At 34.9% G+C, this 23,701-nt stretch overlaps 3 protein-coding genes across 5 annotated transcripts in view; 1 reads left to right on the top strand and 2 right to left on the bottom strand.

The window, feature by feature from the left end:
• The first annotated feature begins 877 nt into the window (after positions 1 to 877).
• The window catches only part of LOC131073974 (homeobox protein LUMINIDEPENDENS), a 78,274-nt gene continuing 55,450 nt past the window's right edge, over positions 878 to 23,701 (top strand). For both annotated transcript variants that reach the window (XM_058010509.2, XM_058010508.2), the window contains exons 1-2: positions 878 to 1,349; positions 16,965 to 16,992. In XM_058010509.2, the coding sequence (XP_057866492.2) occupies positions 1,164 to 1,349; positions 16,965 to 16,992 (214 nt within the window). In that variant the 5' untranslated portion in view covers positions 878 to 1,163. The remainder of the gene's footprint in view (positions 1,350 to 16,964; positions 16,993 to 23,701) is intronic.
• Positions 8,103 to 9,722, bottom strand: LOC131858144 (uncharacterized). Of its 2 annotated transcripts, none has more exons than XM_059211200.1 (3): positions 9,330 to 9,722; positions 8,813 to 9,221; positions 8,103 to 8,699 (listed from the first exon to the last, which is right to left on the bottom strand). In XM_059211200.1, the coding sequence occupies exons 1-3, from the start codon at positions 9,717 to 9,719 to the stop codon at positions 8,104 to 8,106; spliced, it is 1,395 nt and encodes a 464-aa protein (XP_059067183.1). In that variant the 5' UTR covers positions 9,720 to 9,722; the 3' UTR covers position 8,103. The 2 variants fall into 2 exon arrangements, with proteins under 2 accessions (XP_059067183.1, XP_059067184.1); XM_059211201.1 differs by having other exon boundaries at positions 8,103 to 8,672.
• On the bottom strand, positions 9,908 to 10,541 carry LOC131858145 (uncharacterized). The gene is made up of 2 exons (XM_059211202.1): positions 10,420 to 10,541; positions 9,908 to 10,321 (listed from the first exon to the last, which is right to left on the bottom strand). The coding sequence occupies exons 1-2, from the start codon at positions 10,506 to 10,508 to the stop codon at positions 10,081 to 10,083; spliced, it is 330 nt and encodes a 109-aa protein (XP_059067185.1). The 5' UTR covers positions 10,509 to 10,541; the 3' UTR covers positions 9,908 to 10,080.

Below are 23,701 nucleotides of genomic sequence, written 5' to 3'. Positions count from 1 at the left end.
AGCTCTATTTCATTATAAGCACGTTTCATAGAAGTGTTTAGATTCAACTTGTTACATAAGAGGGCATAAGAATAACATTCTCATGAAATGGAGGTGGAGGGGTAGGTAACTTAATAGCTAAACCATCATTGATGTCTCTAAGGGGAAAACACATGTCTTAGCCAATAAAATATCTCTTTTTGCTTCGCATGTTTACCAACAAAATATTGTGAAAATCAAGCTCAAGATGTTTGTACTCATCCACTATTTCTAGTGAGTTGCATTCAAAGAGAAAGTTAATTTGCTTCTTTTTTCTTCACACTGATAAAACAATTATTTTGGTTTTTCTAGTGTTCACTTGCATCCTAACCCCCAACACAAGATTTCAAGAGCCCTCAAATGTTTTCTTAGACCATGAGTTGTTTTAGTAATCAATATGAGATCACATATAAGAGTAACTTTATTATGTACTTAGTCGACTAAATTCTCTCCCACCAATCTTGTCTATTCACTCTTCCAACTTATCAATTAATAACTAAAACAATATTGAAAAAAACGAACAACTTTATTTGACACTGATATCATTACCAAAGTAACATTCCTTCATTGGTTTTGATTTTAATTATAACTTGGTCATAAAGCATATAGACAATAACTCTAAGCACATTTGAAACTTTGAGTTCCTCCGTCCTATTCCACAACTTCCAAATATCATATTAAAAACTCCTTAAGATTCCCCATTGTTGAGGAGATTTAAAAAAAAATGTACAAGCTTTTGCTTTTCTCGGATAAAATAATAAAAATAAAATAAAATGATAATATTAAAATCTGGATTAGAAGATGACACTTATTTCTATTAAATTAACTCCTCGGTTCTGACGGAGCACACATTATCAAAAGGAAAAAAAAAAACCAAACTCGATTGGAACGACCAGTTCACGTCCGCAAAGGACATGCGATACGGTGTCTCTCTATTGCCTTCAAATGCGAACTCAACCGCATAACCGCGGATCCATCACAGGTCTAGAGATCGATTGTCGCGCACTTCCAATCTACTCAATTTATTCTTCATTCCTATATCTGCTGTAATCAGCACAACAATGCAGGGCCCTGCGCCTCTGTATATATGTATTCGTTAAACGGTCCGTAGCAATCAGTATTATCATTTCCAAGGGCGCGGTCACATGGAGAAAGTAAAGGGGACCGAGGGTTTCAATGGCTTCGTGGAGGTGTGTCTCAGAAGTGAAAATTCGTTGCAGTGCGTGATGGAGGCACAGAGAGAGCTCCTCCACAACCAGATCGAGGAGTTGCAAAAGATTGTATTCGTGCAGTGCCGACTTACAGGCATAAATCCCCTCGCACAGGAAATGGTAAGAATTTTACTGCCTGTTTATTTATTTTCGGATTTGTTCGTTTTTAATCAAAATATATTTTAATAAATGATCTCTACAAATCTCAATTCCTGAATTTTGAACCCACGCTCTACTCATAGCGCTATGTTGATATTGAAAAATTAAACCCATCCGAGGCACAATCACTTGGTGAATAGCAAACAACAATTAGTCTTCGTGATCAAACTCTCTATCAAACGTGTCTTTGGTGCCGTTATAAACTTCTGATGAATTACCTTTAAGTTTTTAATTTTAATGGATTTGTTGAGCATTGCGTTCGTCTGCTAGTAACCTATTATTATGTGGACCTGAATAACCTCAATAAATTATTCTACATTTTATGTTTTGTGTTGACTGTTCCATTTGCATTATACATACATTACATGTGCTATTGTGGTGTACTTGATTACTGCGTTGCTAGGTTACTGCAGAGAGCTGAAAAATATGCAAACAATTAAAAATTTCCAATGACTCTGTCTGAGTCTGACTTTTGGCATCTTGACTTCTTCTGCTAGATACAATGGGTATGGCCTTTCAACTGTTTGAGTCTGACTATTAGCATCTGAATTTCTTCTTTTAGATACAATGGGTGTTAACTTATATCACATCAAGAAGTGGACAAGTTACTTGTGAATTTACCAAACATGAGTATTAGAAAGGGCCGCAACTAGGTTGGTAAGCGGCATAAATGTTAGGGTAGACTTAAGACTCTTTAAGGAAACATGGATTCAGTAGGGATGGCAGTGGAAATGTTGGCAACTTTTGTAGGTGATATGGGAAAGTTATTGTTGGTTGAAAATTTTGTACACATGGGGGATGTGCAAAATTGTGGTTTCAGGCATAGTGTGTGAGTATGTTACTCTCCTAATTTAGGGAAGGCTCCTCCTATCTACAAACTAAACTAATCTAATATGGGTGAGACAACAGTCTTTCTATTTCTTTCAAGAAAAACTATACTCTTTTTTCTTCAAAGAAAAGTAATAGCATTTGGAAATGAATAACAACAAATACAGAAATGAGATTTTTTTGTAGGATTTTTGGAACATAAAGGGAAGCAAAGTTTCCATGAAGGCACAAAGACTTCCGTCACTTCCCGGGATGGGAAAACAGAAAGAAAGCTCAAATTCTTCAACTATCTATTCTCCTATCAACCTTTTTAGATGATTTTTTGCTAACCAAGCATAGTATGTAGTTGCTCAAAGTCTAACTATTTGATGCACTTTACCTTACATGCACAAGTCTTAAAAATAGAAGTAGCACAAAGTCTACAAGCTATCTTCCCACTTGAGCTTTCCACACTAGCTTCAAATATGATAAGTAGCTCAAAGTCTGCAAGACCAAATCTGAAAACCAAACATAAAATTCCAAACGCAATAAGCAGCTCAAAGTCTGCAAGATTGAGCTTGAATCCCTCTTGTATAACACCTCAAAAACTCACAATCAATCTCCAGAAAATGTTGTCACACAACACCTTGAATCGACACAAAGTTTGAAAACAATTTGCCTCTTTTAATTGACTGCAATCTGATTCACAACTAAGCTCAAAGTCTTAGAGTGTACATACAAACTGACAGATTTTTGTTGTATTGCCAAAAGATAAAAATTGCAATAGATCACCTCAAGTATTTATAGGAGAGGAGCCTTGAAAAAAAGGTGGGAGGATCCTAACTAACTTGATAAATTCTCTCAACCACCATGACTTATTCCAACTACAGTCCTAATCTAACTCAACTTGTAGTTGCCTTACATGTAATTACATTTTTGCAAAAATGCAAGTAAAGTGACACTTGCAATTACAAATTTGACATTACATGTAATTTGTCAAAACAAAATTACAAATGCATAATTAATCTAAGTGTCCAAAGACACGACTCCAACTGCATCATCCTCTGTTTTTGATGATCTTCATGCCGCTTCAGGATGCTAGAACTTGATGTATTCAGGATTGGTGAAGACATCTTGAACTAGAATGAGAATTTGCATCCTTAATGATCTTTGTGTCCTTGGCCGACGAGCTTCAATCTTATCTTCTTGTTTGGGGTAGTACTGGCTTTTCAGGAGGTAAGTTCTTTGCAAGGCTGAAGTAAGAAGCCTATCTTTGTCTTGAAAGCATTTTATGCTCTCAACCATTCATGTCACTTATCCATCCCTTTGTGTGGCTTTGTCATGTTGTTGTTCTCTCTTTGAATCATCCTCCAATCTTGGAATCTACTTGCAAAATAAGGCCCATGTCTTAATTTATCGCTTTGGTAGGTCGTTTGTGCAAACAGGACTGACGAAGGAAGGGATAAATTGATGCAAAAATGGGCTCACAAGTGAATTTCGGGTTCTGGAAGCTGCATTACATGTGTGGAAAAAATAAGAGCATTAACTTGCAATTATGGAGAATAAATGTGCAACTTCATATGTGTAATGGGAAAACACAAGTTTGCACTTGTAATTGCATGCTAGAGACTCAATTTCAAGTGTTTTTGAGTGCATTTTGGACCCATTTCGGATTCTGGAAGGCTGAGTGCAAGTGAAGACACAATTGCAACCAGGTTTTGACATGAGGGGAAAATGGAAAGAATGATATCAACCGGTAAAATGACAAACTTGGAAAATGGGAAAAACTCTTGTTTGCAATCAGATTTGTAAAACCCAAAATCATATGAATGAGTCTCATGGCAATTCTTCAACATTTGTAAATTTTGTAAAAAGAAGGTTAACTCTTTTTACCAAAGGGGAAGGTCAACATTACCAAAGTTACTTGTAATCGGAATTTATAAACCCGAATACAAGTGAACCGGTAAAAATATAAAGGGGAAAAACAATGCAATCTCCAAATTGCATTCAAAGAACTTAGCAAAATGGGAAGAACTTCAACTTGCTTGATCAAGATGCTCTTGAAAGAGATGAATAATCTCTAAAAGCGAACTCAGATTCAAACTCCTTGCACAAAAAAACGGAATGGAAGGAGGAAGAAAAACGCCTTCAATCATGTTGCAAATCCACGTTGGGGATGAAGAATGAAAAACGCCTTGCAACGGAGGATCAAAATGTTAGATTTTAGTAATCAGATTTGCAATCGCTTAATATATAGGTGCAGAAGTAGATAATGTACAGTAACAGAAATGAAGCACATAAATAGAGATACACACAACACAAGACTACCCTGGGAAAGCCTCCCCCTTTGAGGAAAAACCCAACAACAACAGATCTTCATATCTGATTAGACAAGCAATCAGAAAATGTCTTTACAAATTAGCTTCAACTCTTGAAGCTAAATGAACAGCAGAACATGTATCAAACTAGGGCATCAACCTGATATACACAGAAGCATAATTAACTTATCTGTAATATGCTTGTGTAGAGATAATTCGCTGATCAAGGAGACCATTCACTGATCAAGTAGACCATTTGCTGATCAAGTAGACTATTCGCAGATCAAGTACATGATTCGTTGCCCAAAATTTGGTTCGTTGTCCTTTGAAGATAGTTCGCTGTCTTAAGGAGATAAGTAGCTGCTCTTGGAGATAACTCGCTGATTGAAGTTTGCTTTGCTCAAGAGAAGTTTGCTGAATGCTGATTATACAATTCGCTGCTCTTGCTAAAGGTAGTTTGTTCGCTTCATTGGTTTCCTTCCAAAATGAATCTGTATTTATACAAGGTAGAGGGAATGCATATAGGGTCAGCCCAATACATTTTGGCGCCTAAACTCACTTTAATTCACACGCCACATAATGAGGATGGGTCCACACATTAGCCCACACGTTTGGTAAATAGGTCCATGCGTTTTGAACATTGTATGTTAGGAATATAAGGGAAGTAGGGCCCAGCCCTATAATGATCCGAACAACATTGGAATATGGCCCAACCCTATTTGTTTTACATATTAGATTGAAATAGGGCCCAACCCTATTTAATCCTAATGGATTCGAATGTTGCCTTTGGCAATTCGAATCCACTATAAATATTTTTAAACTAGTTACAAAACAACACAAAATGCAGCAACACGTGTTTGAAAAATGTTCGTAATGGGGCAAAAACGTGGCTCCAAATCAGTAAAAACGCCTCCCAAATAGCAAGGAAACGTGACCCATAAACCAACAAATGAGGAACAAAACGTCTCACCTGCTTCATTCAATGCATTCCTCTATGAAAACGGGATTCAAACCATGAAAAACGGGTTTTTTGGGAGCAAAAATGCATTTCGGGTTCTTCATTTGCAAATACAAGTAACAAATGCCTTCAAAAAAGATGCAATCAGGTTTTAGAAACCCCATTGCAAGTTTTAATTACTTCACTTTTCTCTTTCCTTGGGCAAATTCGGGTTTTAGGGAAGAAAGAACAAAATGACATGTCAAAATAACTTGTAATAGGGAAATAAAACTCCCCTTTACAAGTTAAAAATGGCTTAAAGGACATAAAACATGTAATAGGGAAATAAAAACCCTATTACAAGTAAAAAGAACATTAAAATTTGTAATAGAGAAAAAGAATCGCTACCACAACTTAAAATCACTTAAGTAGGAACTTTTATAAGAAATTACAAGTTCTTTTTAAACTTATAATTTTAAATTCACTTGTAATTTGTCCAAAGAGTTCCTACAATGACTTAAAAGACATAAAAAGTAAGGGGGAAATTAAAAGTAAGGTACAAGTGACAAGTTTTAAATAAAGTGCACTTGTAATTGTTTTAAAATTTCCCTACAACACTAAAACATGAAAAAATTAAAACTTGCAATCAAAGGAAAATTTCCCACCTGCAATTAGGAAGAAAAAACCCGAAATTGAAGAAAAGACATAGCAAACGAACTCAAAATGCGATGAAATTTGAAATGCGGATCGAGGATGGACCGAAGATTAGCCCAAGTTTAACCAGAAGCGAAAATTTTGCCTGGAGAAGCGTGCCTTAAGAGAAAAGTCTTCAACCTGCAGTGACTGCTCTGAAACCACAATTTTGCACATCCCCCAGGTGTACAAAATTTTCAACCAACAATTATGACTCCTACTTGGAACAGTATTACAAATGTTACCTGTAACTGTTTCCATCCAATATCTTATTGATCTGATGAGAGACATGGTAGTTTAAAGAAACAAAGGTGCCTCCATTTTAGGCAGATCTATTTGATTTTTGAAGTCTTTATTCAGAGTTTCTTTCTCGAGACATAACCTTGATGGCAAGAAATTAGTAGAAATATAAGAAATTAAAAATTAATGTATGATGAACTCTGTGAAAATAAATAAATGAAGGCCTAACAGCAATATTCAACAATAGCATTTCATTTATCCAAATGTGAACTATGTACGCTATCAATAAACTCCCAAATAATTTAAAAAAAATACCAAAGAAAAATATGTTTGAGGAATTAAAAGAAGAAATCTGCAATTATAAGTAAAGTACAATTGGGGCCCTACCATATATATGCCTTGTTCTAGTCATCTTGTTTCACCTCTCCATTGTTTTAGCACTAGAGCTGGTGAATATCTACCTATTTATCGATATACATACTAGTCTATCTATGAACCTATGTACCTTCCTATCTATCGATAAATTTAATTGGGCCCTGCCTTAAATGCCTTGTTCTAGGCATCTTCTTTCACCTCTCCATTGCCTTAGCACTAGAATTGGTGAAAATATATTTTTTCGCCCGTTGTTGTCTTTTCTCTCTGCAAAAAAAAATGCACCCCCCATACTGCCATTCCCATAACGCATTCAATAATCCACCTTGGTCCTAGTTTTGAAAGTGACTTGGAACATAACTTTGTATGTATTTCAATTCATGATGTTTATCACATTTATTTGTACAGATTCAATAAGTAGTGCCTCTTCCAAGAATTCTTCTTGGCATCTTGTTTCACCTCTCCATAGCACTAGGACTAGAACTAGTGAAAAGCTAGCACATTCCATTGTATCAAATCTCACATTATTTTATTTTTGAGAACCTTTGGAATGTGTTCATCCATGATGAAACAAGACTTGAGTCAAGTTTAGTTAAAATGGAAGAAACTTAGAACCAAGCTCTCATTGGGAAGACAAGGAATGGTGGCAACAAAGAACTCCGGAAGGGGCAGAAAGTAAGCCATGTGAGCTGAATGCCAAAAGAATGGCCACTATGATTATTATGGTCCTGAGAAGGGGAAGGGGAAGTAGTAGTAGAAAAAGCAATTTGTATGGAGTGCAAAAGCTTTAGTAATCGATAGGCTTTCATCTAGGCTTGAGACAACCTTCTCCACCATGTCATGCTTAGCCACCAACACCTTTTTTGGTGTGGAGTGGTATGTGGACAATGGGGAATCAAGACACATGACTTTAAATAAGGTCTTAAGCAAAGAAATGGGACTCGGACTCAGCTCGGACTTGGCAAGGCCGATTCGGAATCGGACTCGGGACTCGGCGTCAGACTCGGCTAGATTTGGGAAAGTGAAAAACTCAAGAAATTTAGAGATTTTTAAAGATTTAAAACTTGTTTCAGACACCCTTTATTGAATACACCTTAAAGACACAAAAACATCATTAAACTCGGCTCATTTGATTACATACACAAGTATACATCAATCACATAAGCATAAACGCAAATTGTAGCTGAAGAAAATAACAAACATAGATATATAAATATTGTCAAATGTATACAATATTACAAAACTCATGGAATAAAAAATCCATGTCATCATATGATCATCATCAAATGTTTCATACAAATACCAAAGATAAATAGTAAATACTAAATACAACTGCAAGTGTACAAGCCTATGGCTCAAAGGGCCGTGCACCCTCTCGCCCTGGCCCCCTGCGAAGGCGTTTAAAGTAGGTCCTGGATGATTCAGCAGCCATAGTCGCTCCCCGTGACACCATGCCATGCTCACCAACATCAAGAACGGCTGTGTCATGCTCACCAACATCAGGAACAGTTGTGTCACTCTGAGTCTCAGTATTTCCTATCTCTGCTCGTGCTCTCTGCTCCTCCTCTGCCATGGCTACAGCCTCAACCTCTATATCTACCTGGTCGATCCAATCAATGTCATCATCACTAAATACAGCTGTAGGAGTCCCAGGAGCTGTCTGATTCTCATTGGCCCACTCTGCTTCAAGATCAACCTCATCTAGAATGATAGGAGACATGTCAACTATTGCATTCTTTCTCATTCTCAGGCGGAGGTTGTAGTGAACAAAGACGAGATCATTCATCTTCTCCATAGATAATCTATTGCGCCTCTTGGAGTGTATGTGCTCAAACATACTCCAATTGCGCTCACAACTTGATGCACTGCATGGTTGGCTCAAGATGCGAATGGCCAACTTCTGAATATTTGGTGTCTCTGGGCCAAAAAAGTTCCACCAATGATCTGAGTTTGAAATGAGAAAAATAAATAAAATCAGTCTCACTCATGAACTCATTTAACAAGTTACAATATAGTATTGAATAAAACTAAAATTAAGCCTTACAATTTATTTTTACCTGGCATCATAGTTGTCCTACCGTCTTTGGCGACAAGACGAGAGAAGGTCTCCCCTTGTGCATCTGAGAACATTTGTAGCTCTCGAAAAAGGTCTATTTGAGAAGTACCAGCAGGTCCCATCTTCTCCATGATTGCATATAGCCCATTAAGGACCTCCACATCAGCCTTGAAAGAAGGGATAAAACGGAATGCCGGATTCAGAAAATAGGCTGCCGCATGGATGGGCCTATGAAGCTGATGATGCCATCTCCTATCAATGATCTCCCAAATGGGACCATACTTGCTCTCATCTACTCCATAGACGAATCTGATGGCCTCCTTCGCCCTATCCATGCCCTCATATATATAGCCCATTGCGGGCTTATCTCCATCCGCAACTCGCAACAAAACCACCAAGGGCTTAACAAACTACAAAATTGAAAATATTGTGTAATTTAGAAAAATGAGCAAATAAGAGAATACATATAATAACTTATAAAACATGAAGTTAAATTGTAGAATTTATAAACAAATTACCTTCACTATCTCATCACAAGGGACCCAAAAGCCTTGCTCATAAAAAATGCAGTCTGCCATATCTATCCCTGCAGGGGTGGTAGCATAGGATGAGGAAGACCACTCCTCACCAACAATCATACGTCTCAAGGCAGACTTAGACCTAAGCATGGACTGCAATGTGAGGAAGTTTGTGGCAAATCTTGTGATTCCTGGACGAGCTAACTCCTTCTGCTCTGTGTATTGTCTCATAAGAGCCAACACCCATGAATGATTATATACAAATTTGCAGACATTTCTTGCCCTTTCTACACATCTCTTGACCCATGGGATTTTTCCAATATCCTCCAACATGAGGTCAATGCAATGAGCAGCACATGGAGTCCAAACTATAGATGGGTGCCTCTCCATCAATAGTCTACTTGTAGCAACATAATTTGTTGCATTGTAAATTGTAATTAATGGAGGTACAAACTCAAGATAGTAATTAATTTGCAAACAAAAATAGTTTGTAATCAAAAGTTTACCCGCAGTAACATAATTTGCTGCATTGTTGGTCACCACCTGTACCACGTTCTCCTCACCCACATCTTCAATCACCTCCTCTATCTGCTCACATAGGTAGGTGGCATGCTTGCAATGGGCGGAGGCATCAATGGACTTGATGAAAACGGTGCCCCCTGAAATAAAAAAATAAAGCTAGGTCAATGATCATTCAATAAACCATTAGATAAAAAATAAAAAATTAAAGACTATATGAAACTAAAATTAATTAATCACCTGCGGAAGAAACAAGAAAATTAAGGAGAGTTCTATTTCTCCTATCCGTCCAACCATCAGTCATGATGGTGCAACCTTTAGTGCTCCATATCTGGCGTTGTTCATCTAAATCCTTTTTCACATCATCCACCATTTGAAAGAAAATGGGTCCCCTCAAATCACTCTCACTAGGGGCTTTGAACCCCGCCCCGCATATGGTAATGGCATCAACCATTTGTTGCCAATAAGGAGACCTGTCGCAAAGAAACTCAATGAGATAAGTTAAGTATAAAAATTCAATGAGATAAGTTAAGTATAAAAATTAAAACAATCAAAGTTATCAAACATTCACCTGGCTACAAAGAATGGAATACAGCTGTAGCTCCAAAACCTGCCAATTGCCATTTTAGCAGCATCATGGACCTCCTTGTTCCAACCCATGCCCTCAAGCGACGGTTGGGACCCAGGAGTAGTGCGAGGTACAAAGAAGGAATCCAACCTAGATTTATGAATCCTAGGTCGAATGGTAACATTCCCACTACAACTACTAGTGGTAGGAGCATGAGAAGTGGTGGTGGCACTGCCACTTATAGAAGCAGAAGCAGAAACGGAAGCACCAACAGTAGCAAACTGAGTGGGACGATATGGAGGTAAGGAAGAAGGGCCTCCAACACAACCTAACTATGTCCCTCTTCCTAAAACTGTCTCTCTCCCGATGGCCGCTTGATCCTCCTTTTGTTTCTTTTTCCTTTCAATCTCCTCAACCATTACATAACAATCACATACGGCCTCAGGGACTGCTTTTAGGCATGGTTCGACATCATGTCCACGCACACCAGCAATATGGTATTTCAGCCTATATATACCTCCATGGAATATTGTTTTGCAAAACATACATTTTGTTTGCCCCTTTCCTTGCCCTGGAAAATCCTCATGATATTTCCAAGCAGGGTCCTTTCTAATGGGGGGTCTAGAAGCTAAAGTAGACATTTTAGGATAGTTTTGTGAAACTTGAAGTTGAGGCAAATTGAAATAATAAAGTGAAGTTTGCTGCAATAAAACATTACAAATACAAAATAAAACTAATACATATTACATACATTCAAAAAAACTAAAGTAGGGTTTGTCAAACCCTACTTAAAAAAAATAAAATTTACAAACCCTACATAGTACAACACTACAACTACATACTACATGCTACTTACACACATACAAAAGATTTTGAAAGAAGATGTAAAACTTTCAAAATAAATGGATACAAAATGGAATTTTTGCATAAAAGAAACAAACTTCAAAAAGACAACCGTACCTCTTACAACAAGCTTGAAATGAGCTGCAAAGTCTTCCTATCCAACTCTTGATGCACCAAATCGAAACACAATGCAGCTCCAATGTGACAAATTGAAGAAAACTTGAGCTTCCTCCTTGCTGGTTTTTCTTCTATGCACCCTTGTTTTTCTTCCCAACTCACTTTACTCCTCCTTTTTTTGCAAGTGAATGAAATGAAAGTCACTTTTAGGGATAGAAGATAATTAACATAAAAAAACGAACTTCAAAAAACTTTGCAATATATTTTTTTGTTTTTGTTTTTTAGTTGGCCCACACCGGCCAAGTCTGGGGCTCGGGACTCGCCGAGTTTGGCGAGTTTGGGCCAAACTCGCCAACTCGGCGAGTCTGGCGATTTTACTAGCTAGACTCGGACGAGTCCGAGTCTGAGCCCTTGGGACTCACCAGGCTTGACTCGTACTTGGACTCGCCGAGTCTGGGCCAGTCCGGGCAAGTCACGTTCCTTTGGTCTTAAGTATATTTCTAGAATAGTAGGTACATATATAGGTAGAATTGGATGATGATGTTACATATCTTGTTATAGGGATTGGAACTTTATCTTTTTGCATGCTTTCAAGTGATGTTCTTAATTTCATGATGTCTTATATGCCCTTGGATTAAGTAAGAATCTACCTTTCATTTCTACAATGATATATTTTATGTGTGTGGTTGAGTTTGATGATAAAAATTTTTAGCCAAAAACCTAGACAAGTGTTGGCTAGAGGTATTCAAGAGGAAGGTCTTTATAAGTTGATTGCTGATTTTATCAAATAGGAAGCCTTGATATATGATAGTGTCAAACTTTTGTGAATTTGGCAAAATAGATTTGGCCACTTGCACTATGGAATTCAATCTCCTTTGAGGGATATGGTGTAGGGATTGCCTAACTTCGAGTAGATAAAATTAGAGTATGCAATGGTGGTTGGTGTAATTATATAATTGCACCTTACTGTATTAAGTTTACATTGATAATATATTTTTATTACTTGGGTAGGATTGGATAATTGAGTACTTGTTAATTCCTTCTTTCATGGGATTTTTTTTCCCTTATCTCCTCAAGTTTGGAACTTAGTTCAAGCAATACCTTGTTTTTGGGTTTTTTGCCTTTGCCTCTTTCTTGTTGTATTTGGGATCTTGAGGCTATATATAATTGCTCTTTCTGTCCATTGAATAATCAATTCTAATATTAGCTTTATCTATTTAATATTTAATTTTTTGTTTGTGATTAGCTATTAGACATTTAGTCTTGGGTAGAATTCTTGTTTATACAAAATTCCAACATGGTATTTGAGCCATGATGTCCTAAAGTTAGTCCTTTAATAGGGTTTTAGAGAGTAATTATATTAGATTCTTAGGGGCTTTCTGTTTGTGTTTTTTATTGCAATTGAACTTTGGAGCTTGATGTCACAAATTTGAGCTCACCACAGCATCTAGAAGGCTTGAGAAAGTCAATATTGATGTTTGTTTCATTGAAATTGGAGATCAAGAATCTTGGTTTCAAATAAGGGTTTGAATATTGAATCTTACATACAATTTGTTTTTAGAGCACTTTTCGGCCAAATGGACCATGTCATTGCATCCAGCAGGCCCAAAACCTCCACTTTCATATAAAATTTGCCTAGGGTTGGTGTTGGGAGAGTTTGAGGCAGATTAATTTTTGTTTATGCTATACGTTGTATGGATTTGGATAAAAAAATGAGGCTTGTAGTGTTGGCATCATGCAGATTGCACATCCTACACAATCCGATAGGACTTAGCTTCTAGTGGCTTCACCCAAGTGTAGCACCCTAGCTCTACCATGGGTAACCAACCCCAACGACACTACTTTTTCATAACAGCAGAGAATGTTTGGGGAATATTCGCCTAAAACCATGGTTTTCTCCCTACAATGATTTCTTGTTGGGCTTTAGTAGTTGAAAAGGTGGTTTTCGGCCATGGGGCAATTTACCATCGAATGAAAGGCATTTTTGGCATATTCTAGCATCATTTGGGATATGCTATACTTTCTCTCATCATTTGGTTGCACCATTAGATGCCGAAGGTTATGTTGGGGCAGTGGCGTGTGGCAATATCACCAAGTACTAAGATGAAATGCTTATGTAGTTGTAGTGGATTTCTCTATTCGGATATAGATGGTAGTTGAAATGCGTTATCTTGTGAAAAGTACATGACCATGTTTTTGTTAGTTCCATAGCTTTTTGTGAATCTTTTTTTGGAGAAAATAGTGCAAGCATGGGACAGATATCGAAATAACCTTCATGAGTGACTGCAACGAACTATTGAAATGTCCTCAATATTGAAGCTTAGAGATAATATGTGAAGACTATATAGTGACCTCTGTGTACTGAAAATGTTTCTACATGAAGCAGTTGAAAGATGAAAAATTTGGTTTTTGTAGATTATTACGTGATTTGTTTCTACACAGAAAAGGGCAAAGGAAATATTGATTTGTTGTTCACTTTAAAATTCCAACCACACCAGAAGTAAGAACAGGAAAACATAAGAAAAAAATTGCATAGATGTCCAAATAGAAAAATCTACGCTGATAATTAATGCGAAAATCATTAGCACAACAAAACTAGAATAAGTTGAGTTCTAAACATTAGAACGCCTAAGCTTTAATGGAGAACATAGGATTGTTACAAGTCATTAGTTACAAATTTACCGTGCTAATAAGAAGTTTTAAGTGGTTGAGGTTTAGACTTGAGAGTTGAAGTTGTAATGGAGAACATGGTATTGTTACAAGAACATGGAGAACATGAAATTTGAAATCTGGCGATTTTTGAAAAATCTTAGAAAATTCAGTTATGTTTGCCCTAAAATTTGTATGGCAAAACAGGCTAATGTTTTTTATCAAAATATATTTTAAAACTGTCTCATTGTGGGCTTTTGTGAATCTGCCTTGTGTGATGTGGAGTTTTTTCCTGCTAACTACTTTTGCAGACCCCTTTCTTGGGGCCATCATTGAAGCATTAGCATTGATGCGTATTCTCGCCCATCGATTGAAGGTATATACAAGTCGAGTGTCTAGAAATAAAACCCATAGCTTCTTTTCTTTGATCAATACTCCCTAGAGAAAGTCGTGATCACTTTGGCCTACTTTGTCTTTATATTCCATAAGTTTTAATGTTTTGTTTTCATTTATTTATTAATAAAATTTAACATATCAAAAACTATAAATATTGTTCTTTTTTATTTATTAATCTATTAATAAAATTTAACATATTAAAAAACTATCATCATTTTCTTAATTTATAGTATGTGAAAGTTTAATCTTGTAAAATATTTTATTTAGATTATTATTATTAAAATATTCAGTTGAATATAGTATTTATATATTACTATATTTAAATTAAAATTTTAAATGTCTTTATATTTTAATATTTTCAAATTTATGTAAGGCAAATTTAATGACGGATTTGTTTTCAAATTTTTATCCCTTATCAAATTTCATCTGAATTTTATTGCTGCCGAACACGAACTCAAATTTTGTGACATAGGTTACAAGTCATTTGCTGCTTACAAATCCAGGGATACTAATAAAGATTTTTCTGGAGACTTCTTACTGATTTATGTGTACAAGTTAATGCTAGGCTAAATATCAAAGATATTAAGATGAATTCATACTTTCCATTATCTGTCTCTTATGCTGACTAAATCTAATTAGTAATGGGTTGCATGTAATTGGAAGACTAAAAATATTTGGCAATAGGACACATGCCATGTTTTTATGATGGCTCACAGGCTGGAAGCAAAAATCAGAATTTCCAATGGAAAGCCAATTCACTTGAAAGTTATTAATTATGACGTTAGGCTTTATCACACGTCTCTCTGCATAAATTTTAAAGTAAATAAATATATGAAATAAGGATTCCACAAGTGAGACTTGATATGAGAAGATCATAAGACAGATGTAACATGTCTAGGACTTAATTTTCAACAAGCATAACCTTGGAATAAATGACTAAAAAATTAAATGTTATAAAACAACATAAAAAAGAATGGCAAATAGGAAATATCTTAATTGAATTTTTTTCTCGGTCTACAACTTTCTATGATACTTAGTGTCTAGAAATACTAGGTGGTTATATTAAAGTAATATTGTAATATTTAGCTATAATGGTCATTTAGGTCGTTTAGTTAGTTTTTAGTAACTTTCTATTCTGTAAGTCAGTAAGTATTTAAAATCTTTCTATTCTCTTTAGTTCTTGATTGTTTCCGTTATGGAAAGATCTTTTCTTTTGTAATTGCTTATATAAGGAGTATTCCTCTTCTTTGTTAATACAACAATCAATTATCATTTCATGGTATTAGAGCATAGGTTTTTTTTTTGTCGAATTTTTTAATAAAAACAAATTGTGGTCCATTTACCTAGAAACTTGTTGAAGTTTTTAATCTATTTTTTAAAACAAAAATCGTAGGGTTTTTTTGGTGGATATTTTTTTACAAAATTGTGGGTGTTGTTTTTTTCTCCTAAGCGGTGGAGGGTTTTTGACGATTTATGGTAAAATCATGGATTTTCAGAATTGTGGAGGTTTAGTGCGATTTTCCAAAAATTCGTGGGTATTCAAATTTTTTTGAATGATTTTGTTTTTAACAAATCGCAGGTTTCAGTTTTTATTTTATTTTTATTTTTCTGACTTTTTATCAACAAAAATTGAAGGTATTTGAGAAGCTGTTTTTAGCTTGTTTTTGGTGTCTTTGGATAGCGGGATGGTGTCACTATTGTGGTAAACTTGGTCATATGAAGAAGTTCTGCAAAAAGCGGTTGGCTGATAACAAAATCCAACCAAGGAGGGTCTCGATAACAGCTCATGTCGTAGAGCATTTAGAGGAGAAGGGGTGAGCCTTCTATGCATTCATGGTGAAAAGACTAGCAAATCATGACAAGTCTTCTACATGATAGTTAGTAGAATGACCAATTAAGGGAGGGTAATAAAAGTAATATTGTAATATTTAGCTATAATGGTCATTTAAGTCATTTAGTTAGTATTTAGTAATTTTCTATTTTGTAATTAAGTTATTATTTAGAATCATTCTATTTTGTCTTTAGTTCTTGATCGTTTCCGTTATGGAAAGATGTTCTGTAATTGTTTATATAAGGAGTATCCCTCTCCTTTGTTAATACAGCAATCAAGTATCATTTCAGGTTTTATGAAATTGCTTAATATCTGGATTAAATATTTAACTGGGACATAAATATGTAAGACATGGCAAGTATTTGCATGATCAAAGACTTTATATGATATAAGTACAAATAATAAAGATTTGGTGTGCCCCATTTTTGTTATGCAATGGATTTTGTTCATGTATAACGAGCACTGATTAAATGTTGGTTTTTGACATTGTGCTTGAAGAAAATCAGAATATAGAATTTTAGAAAGATTATTTTGTACATCTCTCTTTATTCAGTCACATCATTGATGTGCCAAAAGTATTTTAATTTTTGTTAGATGTTTTCCTTTCAAGTACTAAATATTGGTACGGGTTAGATCTAGTCAAGTTTAAGCATATGAACTCTTTCTTCTCAGAGTAATAATTTACTGATTTTTTGACTTTATTTGTTTGCAGGCAGCTGGTGCACTTAACATTAAAATAGGTGAGACTTTTTACAATTTAGCATGTAAAATTAATATATATGTTAGCTATTAATCACATATATAGATGGCACAACAAAAAAATGACTTGTGTATTCATATTTCCTTTTTAGCTACGGTGTCTTCAATGTTGGAGAGAATAATTCATTGCATATATTTTGACATTGCAGCTCAATTTCATATTGTTTCCTTTACTATGAGGCATGTCATAACCCTGCTATGGAAATCATATATTTAATGGTAGTTAAGCATTTGAAGAGACTGCTTGAAGGAGCATAAACTGCATCCCGTGTCAATAAAGATAAAATACCTACAAGCTTATTAGAGCCAAAGAGCTTGCAGTAATGGCCATAAAGTAAAATAGGAAATAAAAGATTGTTGAATTTATCATGGAAACATTTGTAAGCTGATAACCCCAATCTCCCATGCTTGTAGATAAGTATTATCAATTTATCATATGGTATTCTTATGGGCGGTAATAATGGACTTTTTATTGGCTCAAAGGCAAACCTCTACCATTTAAATATTTACCTGCATATGTTTGCTTGTTAGCTCTCTGACATCATGTTAATAGTGTCATGTGTATAACCAATTTTTATTTTTATTTTTATAGTTATGTATTGATAAATTTTAACTGAAGTAGCAGAAAATAAATGCATATAAAACAATCTCGATTTACAAAATAAATATTTTCGTAGAAAACCAGTATCATCTATATCCGGAAAGCTCAATTGCAGTTATAGTCATTTAATCTTGAACCTAATGTTTGAAGTCATTTGCTCTAGATGAGACAGTCATTTCTGCAAGATACATTGATGGCGGTAACTGGTATAAGAAATGCATTGTGCTAAGGTGAAGACAAGATTTGACCGTGTTAAGATATCTGATCAAAACTTTTACCTAGAGCAGTTTCATTGCCTCCATCATTTTTGCACCTGAAAACCAGTGGTGTATTAAAAATATATCTTGCTCTTCATTCTACACATCATTGGCTTGTCTTCTCACGCATGCTTACAATTTAAACATCTGCCTGTCTATATACATAGTGTGAAGAATGCAGATATATATACATGTTTGTGTACGAATTGCATATATGGTTGCATTTATCTATAAATACGCGTCTCAAATTTACTGCTTGAATTAGGTGGGAGGCTATAGATTGGGTTTTCATATTGTTGTTATATGATTTAGGGTGAAGAAAGTGAAAATAGTGATGCAATTTTAAACTTAGTTAAAGAAGACATTTTAATATAAAGACATAATAAACAACTTAAAAATGTCTGTAAGAGGCATAAGTTTTTTCTTTGAATGGCAAATTTCGCTTGTGGGACACCCTTTGGCTTTAGATGCCATGCATCTAGCCTCATATTCACATCTGGGACTTGCATCTAGCTTCATCCAACATTAGATGTGCTATTTTTCCTCATCCAACATTTGTGTGCATGAGCATGCAACATGTCTCCTAGGGAGATGAACATGGGTCTCCAATAAGAAAGCTTTGATTTACCGATTGAGGTCATTCCTTTTGACACACATACCTGTTGCATCATAAGGGAAATTGGTTATGCAAAACGCAATAGAATCTAAGGTATACGGGGGTGCATGTTTCAAATTAATTTAGACCAGATATCATTGAGAAAAACAAATATTAAATATTGTGTTGATTTTTCATCTTAATGTTTTCATTTAAAGTTAATAGGATGCATGTGAGGATGGGAAGGATATGAGGTTTTTTGGTAAGGCATTTATGTCTTTTCTTTACACATTTTTTGATTGTTATACAACATTAAGCAGAAAGTATAACACTTGAGTCATATGTTTGTTTGTCTATCTATCATGATGAAATCTATATAAAACATAATTACTGTTTCTTTGTAAAAACCATCCTAGATTCCTACACAAATTTATACTGGATATTATATATTTTATGGGTTTGTTGTAATAATTTCTCATTGCGTTGAAATTAGCGATAAGTTATGGTAATTGTTGAAAGGTTGCATAGTGAATTTTGTAATTTATTTTATTATTAATTTGAGTCATCGGCTGTTAAATATCATGTTCAGGGATATTGTAATTAAATTACTGAAACTGTACTGTGGATAATTGTGCTGCCATGAGTTGAGTGTTAGAAATAAACTGTGCCAATGAAAGATCAAAAAGCTTTGAGTTATAAAGTTGAACAGTATTATAAAACTGTAAAATTAAAGATCATGGGTTTTCGTGAAAGATATTGTTGTGCATGTGAAAAAGCTAGTGAAAGATCATTGAGCAATCGTATTCTTTCAGTAGAACAAATTTAATGGAAATTAATTTATATTTCTCCAATGTTTCTCATGTCATATTTTTGTGATGTTTAATCTTAACAAGTTGATTTTGTATAAATAAGATTGCTGACTATGATCAAATTGATACTATCTCCAACTGGTACTTCTGCCTGCATTATTCTATTTAGTTCCTGATGTAATGAATGATAAGGAAAGTTGAAGATGTGACTCTGATTATTGATTGAAGAAGTGTTTATTGTTTGTTTAACAACATGAAGCTTGCTGAGATTCATCTTCAATCAGCTTTGGTCATGGCTATGCCTATCGTGACAAAATCTATATATAAGATAATTACTATTTCCTTGAGAAAACCATTCTATACAAATCTATGTTGGAGATTGCATGTCTTATGTGTTTGTTGTGTTTATTCCTCATCGTGTTGAAATTTAGTAAGAAATTATGTTTATTATTGAAAGGTTGCAGTATGACTTTTGTAATTTATGAATTTACTAATATCAATCATAAGCTGTTAAATATCATGTTGAAGGAGATTGTAATTAATACGCTGAAACTGTACAGTGGATAAATGTGCTGCCTTGAGTTGAGTGTTAGAATTAACTTTGCTAATGGAAGATCAAAAAGCATTGAGTTATAAAGTATTATGTGAATGTGAAAAACTATAAAATTAAAGGTCATGGGTTTTTGTGAATGATATTGTATTGAATGTGAAACAGCCAGTGGAGAATCTTTGAGTAATCATATTCCTGCAGTAGAACAAATCTAATGGAAAGTAATTTATATTCTCCAATGTTTCTCAGGACATGTTTTGCTGATGTTTCATCTAAACATGTTGATTTCGTATTAATAAAGATTGCTGACTGTGATTAATTTGATACTACCTCTGAAATACTTACATGGTATTAATTTTTGAAGCTTCACTGATACTTCTGCCTGCATTATTCTATCTAGTTCCCAAGGTGATGAATTATAAGGCAAGGATGTGACTCTGATTATTGAAGAAGTGTTTATTGTTTATTTAACACCATGAAGCTTGCTTAGATTCATCTGCAATCAGCTTTGGCTATGGCTTCGTCTTGCTTCCTCAATTTTAAAGCCATTGCAACCATATAGAAGGTTCTGTAAAAAGGGTGACAATTAATGGAGAACCAAATATGTGTTGTTACCAAGCTAAAGGGCTTGAAACGTTACTGAATATGATGTCATATAAATGTTTAATAAGGTCTAGCAGTCCTATATAGTCATTATAATGTACTTGAGAATTGAAATAGAAGACAAAGAATTACCTCTACAAAGAATGAAGATGGTATTTGCAAACAACAAGTAGGAAATATTTATTTTCTGCATGGGGTGGATGTTGGAGCCAGTTTAGAAAGCAGTTGCTCCATTATGGACCAGATTTGTTAACTTTCATCATTAGGGTGGAGCTGAAACGATAAGAATGCAATGTTCTTTTTGGGGACTTGATAAGTGGTGAAACTGGATGAAATGATCATAGCAGAATTTGTTTCAAATGGAAGGCTGAGTTGAAGTTGAAGACATGTGCAGGTAAATTGAAATTACCAGAAAGATACAGACAATGTTAGAATAATGATAACATGGAGAAAAAAATGAGTGGGATTGGTTTGTTGGTAAATTTGGAATGAACTAATATGGTCGCATGGTGAAGATTGATGAATACTAAGAGTGGGGGGTTGAATTAGTATACCCAAAAACCTTCCCAAACACTTAAGCAATTTTACTGCAGACCGGTATAGCCCTTTAAACAATAAACCAGTTAATACACAAACAAGCCAAATAGCAAATAAAGCAGTCACCCACAATAACACAATCACCATAACACAAGATATTTTGACGTGGAAACCCAAATGGGAAAAACCACAGTGAGTAAAACTCACAAGTCTACTATCTGCAGAATAGCAACCAGACCAGTTAAGGTCTTACAATGTTCTTCACCAGAACAGATCCCGATCTCTGTTAGGAGATAAGTCCTGTTAAAGACTACCTTGCTAAAGGATTTCAGATCCACAACTGTGAACCACCTTGTTAGAGGATTTAGAACAGGCTTAACTGAGCCTACCTGGTTAAGGGTTTCTAACTTGTCGAAGAGATTAGTAATCAACAAGTAAGTGATCTAGAAAGTAGCATGGAATGCTTGGCTAGATCCTTGATTGCTCTCTGTTAATGCATTGCAGCATTACTTCAGTCTTTTGTCCTTCGCACGTTCAATCTTTGTCGCAAGATACCTTCTTACAAAGACCTAATCTTCTTACGCAACACTCCTCAAAACCCTAGACATGATGTCCTCATATAGGAATCTAGTTTCATGTCGGTCCAATGAGATTTGATTACAATTTCCTAGGTACAGTGCATCTAGACATAATTTGTAACACGACACAGAATCACTGAATCGGCATCGGTGGATGATAACTCATCACACTTTACAAGTTTGCCCGTTAACAAAACAAAGTATACCGATTACCGGTTTACAAGCAAAGACTGGTAAACTGGAACATAGTGTTCCGATCAAAAAGATTGGCTGCTGCTTGGGGTCCTCGTACCGCTTGAGGTCCTCGGTCATGCTTTGATCGGTAAGCTCCTTCTGCAAACACCGATAGTGTTCAACAAACAAAGACTATGCATACAATGGCATATAATACCAGTTTGAACAATACATCACATACTACCTGTTGAGAATAACTCAATAAGTGTGTGTCCATCAATGACAATCACAACTGAACATCATCAAAATGCCAACAAAGATGTGTTGGTAAATTTAGTGTGAGCTGATCTATTGGACATGGGTTGGGAGAGGGATATGAAATTGGTAGTGTATCAATTTATATCATGCGTTATTCTGAAGTCAAAGTGATTCAGGCATGTTTCAGTCCTCTTTGTTTTTTCAAATTTTAATTTAATTGCTTACAGTTTATTGATCTTTCATCACAAAAATATTTCAATCCTATTTGTAGTTTCTTTCAAATTATTTCGATGTCATGTTAATGGCACAAAGTTGAGATTTTATCATTCTTTTTCTTGTTTAAGGTAATTTTTTTCTGATTTTCAAAGGAGTTATAAGGTGGTTTTGTGGTGATAGTGAATATGGTGCTTTTGGAGAAGTTAACATGCAAGTGTTTTTGAAATGAGTAAAAGATAATTTTTAATATAGTAATGAATTCAAGATATAAGGGTGTTGGATGCTTTTTACGTGTTGAATAGTAGTAAGAAGTTGAGATGAGTGTGTTTTCTTTGACAGTCTGACTAAAGTATTTAAGCTATATAGACCAAATGCAAAAGCAATAGTTTTTCAAACCAATTTACAAGGATAATACCACTAGATATGCATTAGTTTTAAATGCATGAGTAGGACTATAGATGACAATTAACAATTCAACAACTTCTCTTGACAATATCTCACAAATAACAATCAGCAGCAACACGTATTTGTTAAAGAAAACAATTTAGTGAATTTGATGGCAACATTTGAGATTTCAACTTAATTGATTAAACCGAATGAGCAGCCTACTATCATAGTGTGGTTTAACTTTTAAGGTAGGTTAATGATCATCATTACGTCTTGTATAATTAGATACAATGTTTCCACATGGACATTCTGTAAAGAGCATCGGCAAATGAAACACACAATTATAGAAGTATATTGCAAACTTAATGGTGATAAACAATGATGATTGTAGTTTCAATAACTATAACATACATATTATGGATGGAGCATTTTGCCAATTAGGACATGTAACATCAGTCAATTATCTGAAAACCATATACAAGTGGTTAAAAATTCATCTAAATGGATTAATCACAATTGATGATAGTGATAAAGCTATGCATAAAAAAGGTGAAAATGCTGGGCGAGACCTTTAAATAGGTGCTATAATTTATGTTATTTTATACTAGTGAAGTAAAAATCCTTACTGTTGCAGATGATGAATGCACTTCTAGTAAATAGATATTTGATATATTGCAATGAACATCGAAAAGAATCTCTGTTCATTGGCAGAGCCAGGGCAATCCTTTTTAATTGCCCTACCATCAACTTAATTGATCTTCAAAAAAACCAATTGATCTACCATCACTCTAATTAAGAGTTACACTTTCAAGCAACCTCCAGAATCATTACATTGATATATGCTTGGAATACATCACTGTTATCATACAATTCCTCAGTCTTTAATTTAATGCGCTTCCAGTAATGAGATATTGAACAAATTGCAATGAACATTTAAAACAATCTCTGTTCATTGGCAGTGCAATGAAAATCTTTGCTAATTGCATATAAATGGGAAAACTTCAATTAGTTGCTTACAAAAATGTATTGATCTACCATCAGTATAAATAGGAGTCACTCTCTTGCAAGCAACTTTCAGAATCATGACATCAATATATGCTAGGAATACATCACCATCATCGTACA

The sequence above is a fragment of the Cryptomeria japonica genome, chromosome 9 (genome assembly GCF_030272615.1).
Source record: "Cryptomeria japonica chromosome 9, Sugi_1.0, whole genome shotgun sequence".
Lineage (NCBI taxonomy): Eukaryota > Viridiplantae > Streptophyta > Pinopsida > Cupressales > Cupressaceae > Cryptomeria > Cryptomeria japonica.
This window is presented reverse-complemented; position numbering and strand designations above follow the sequence as displayed.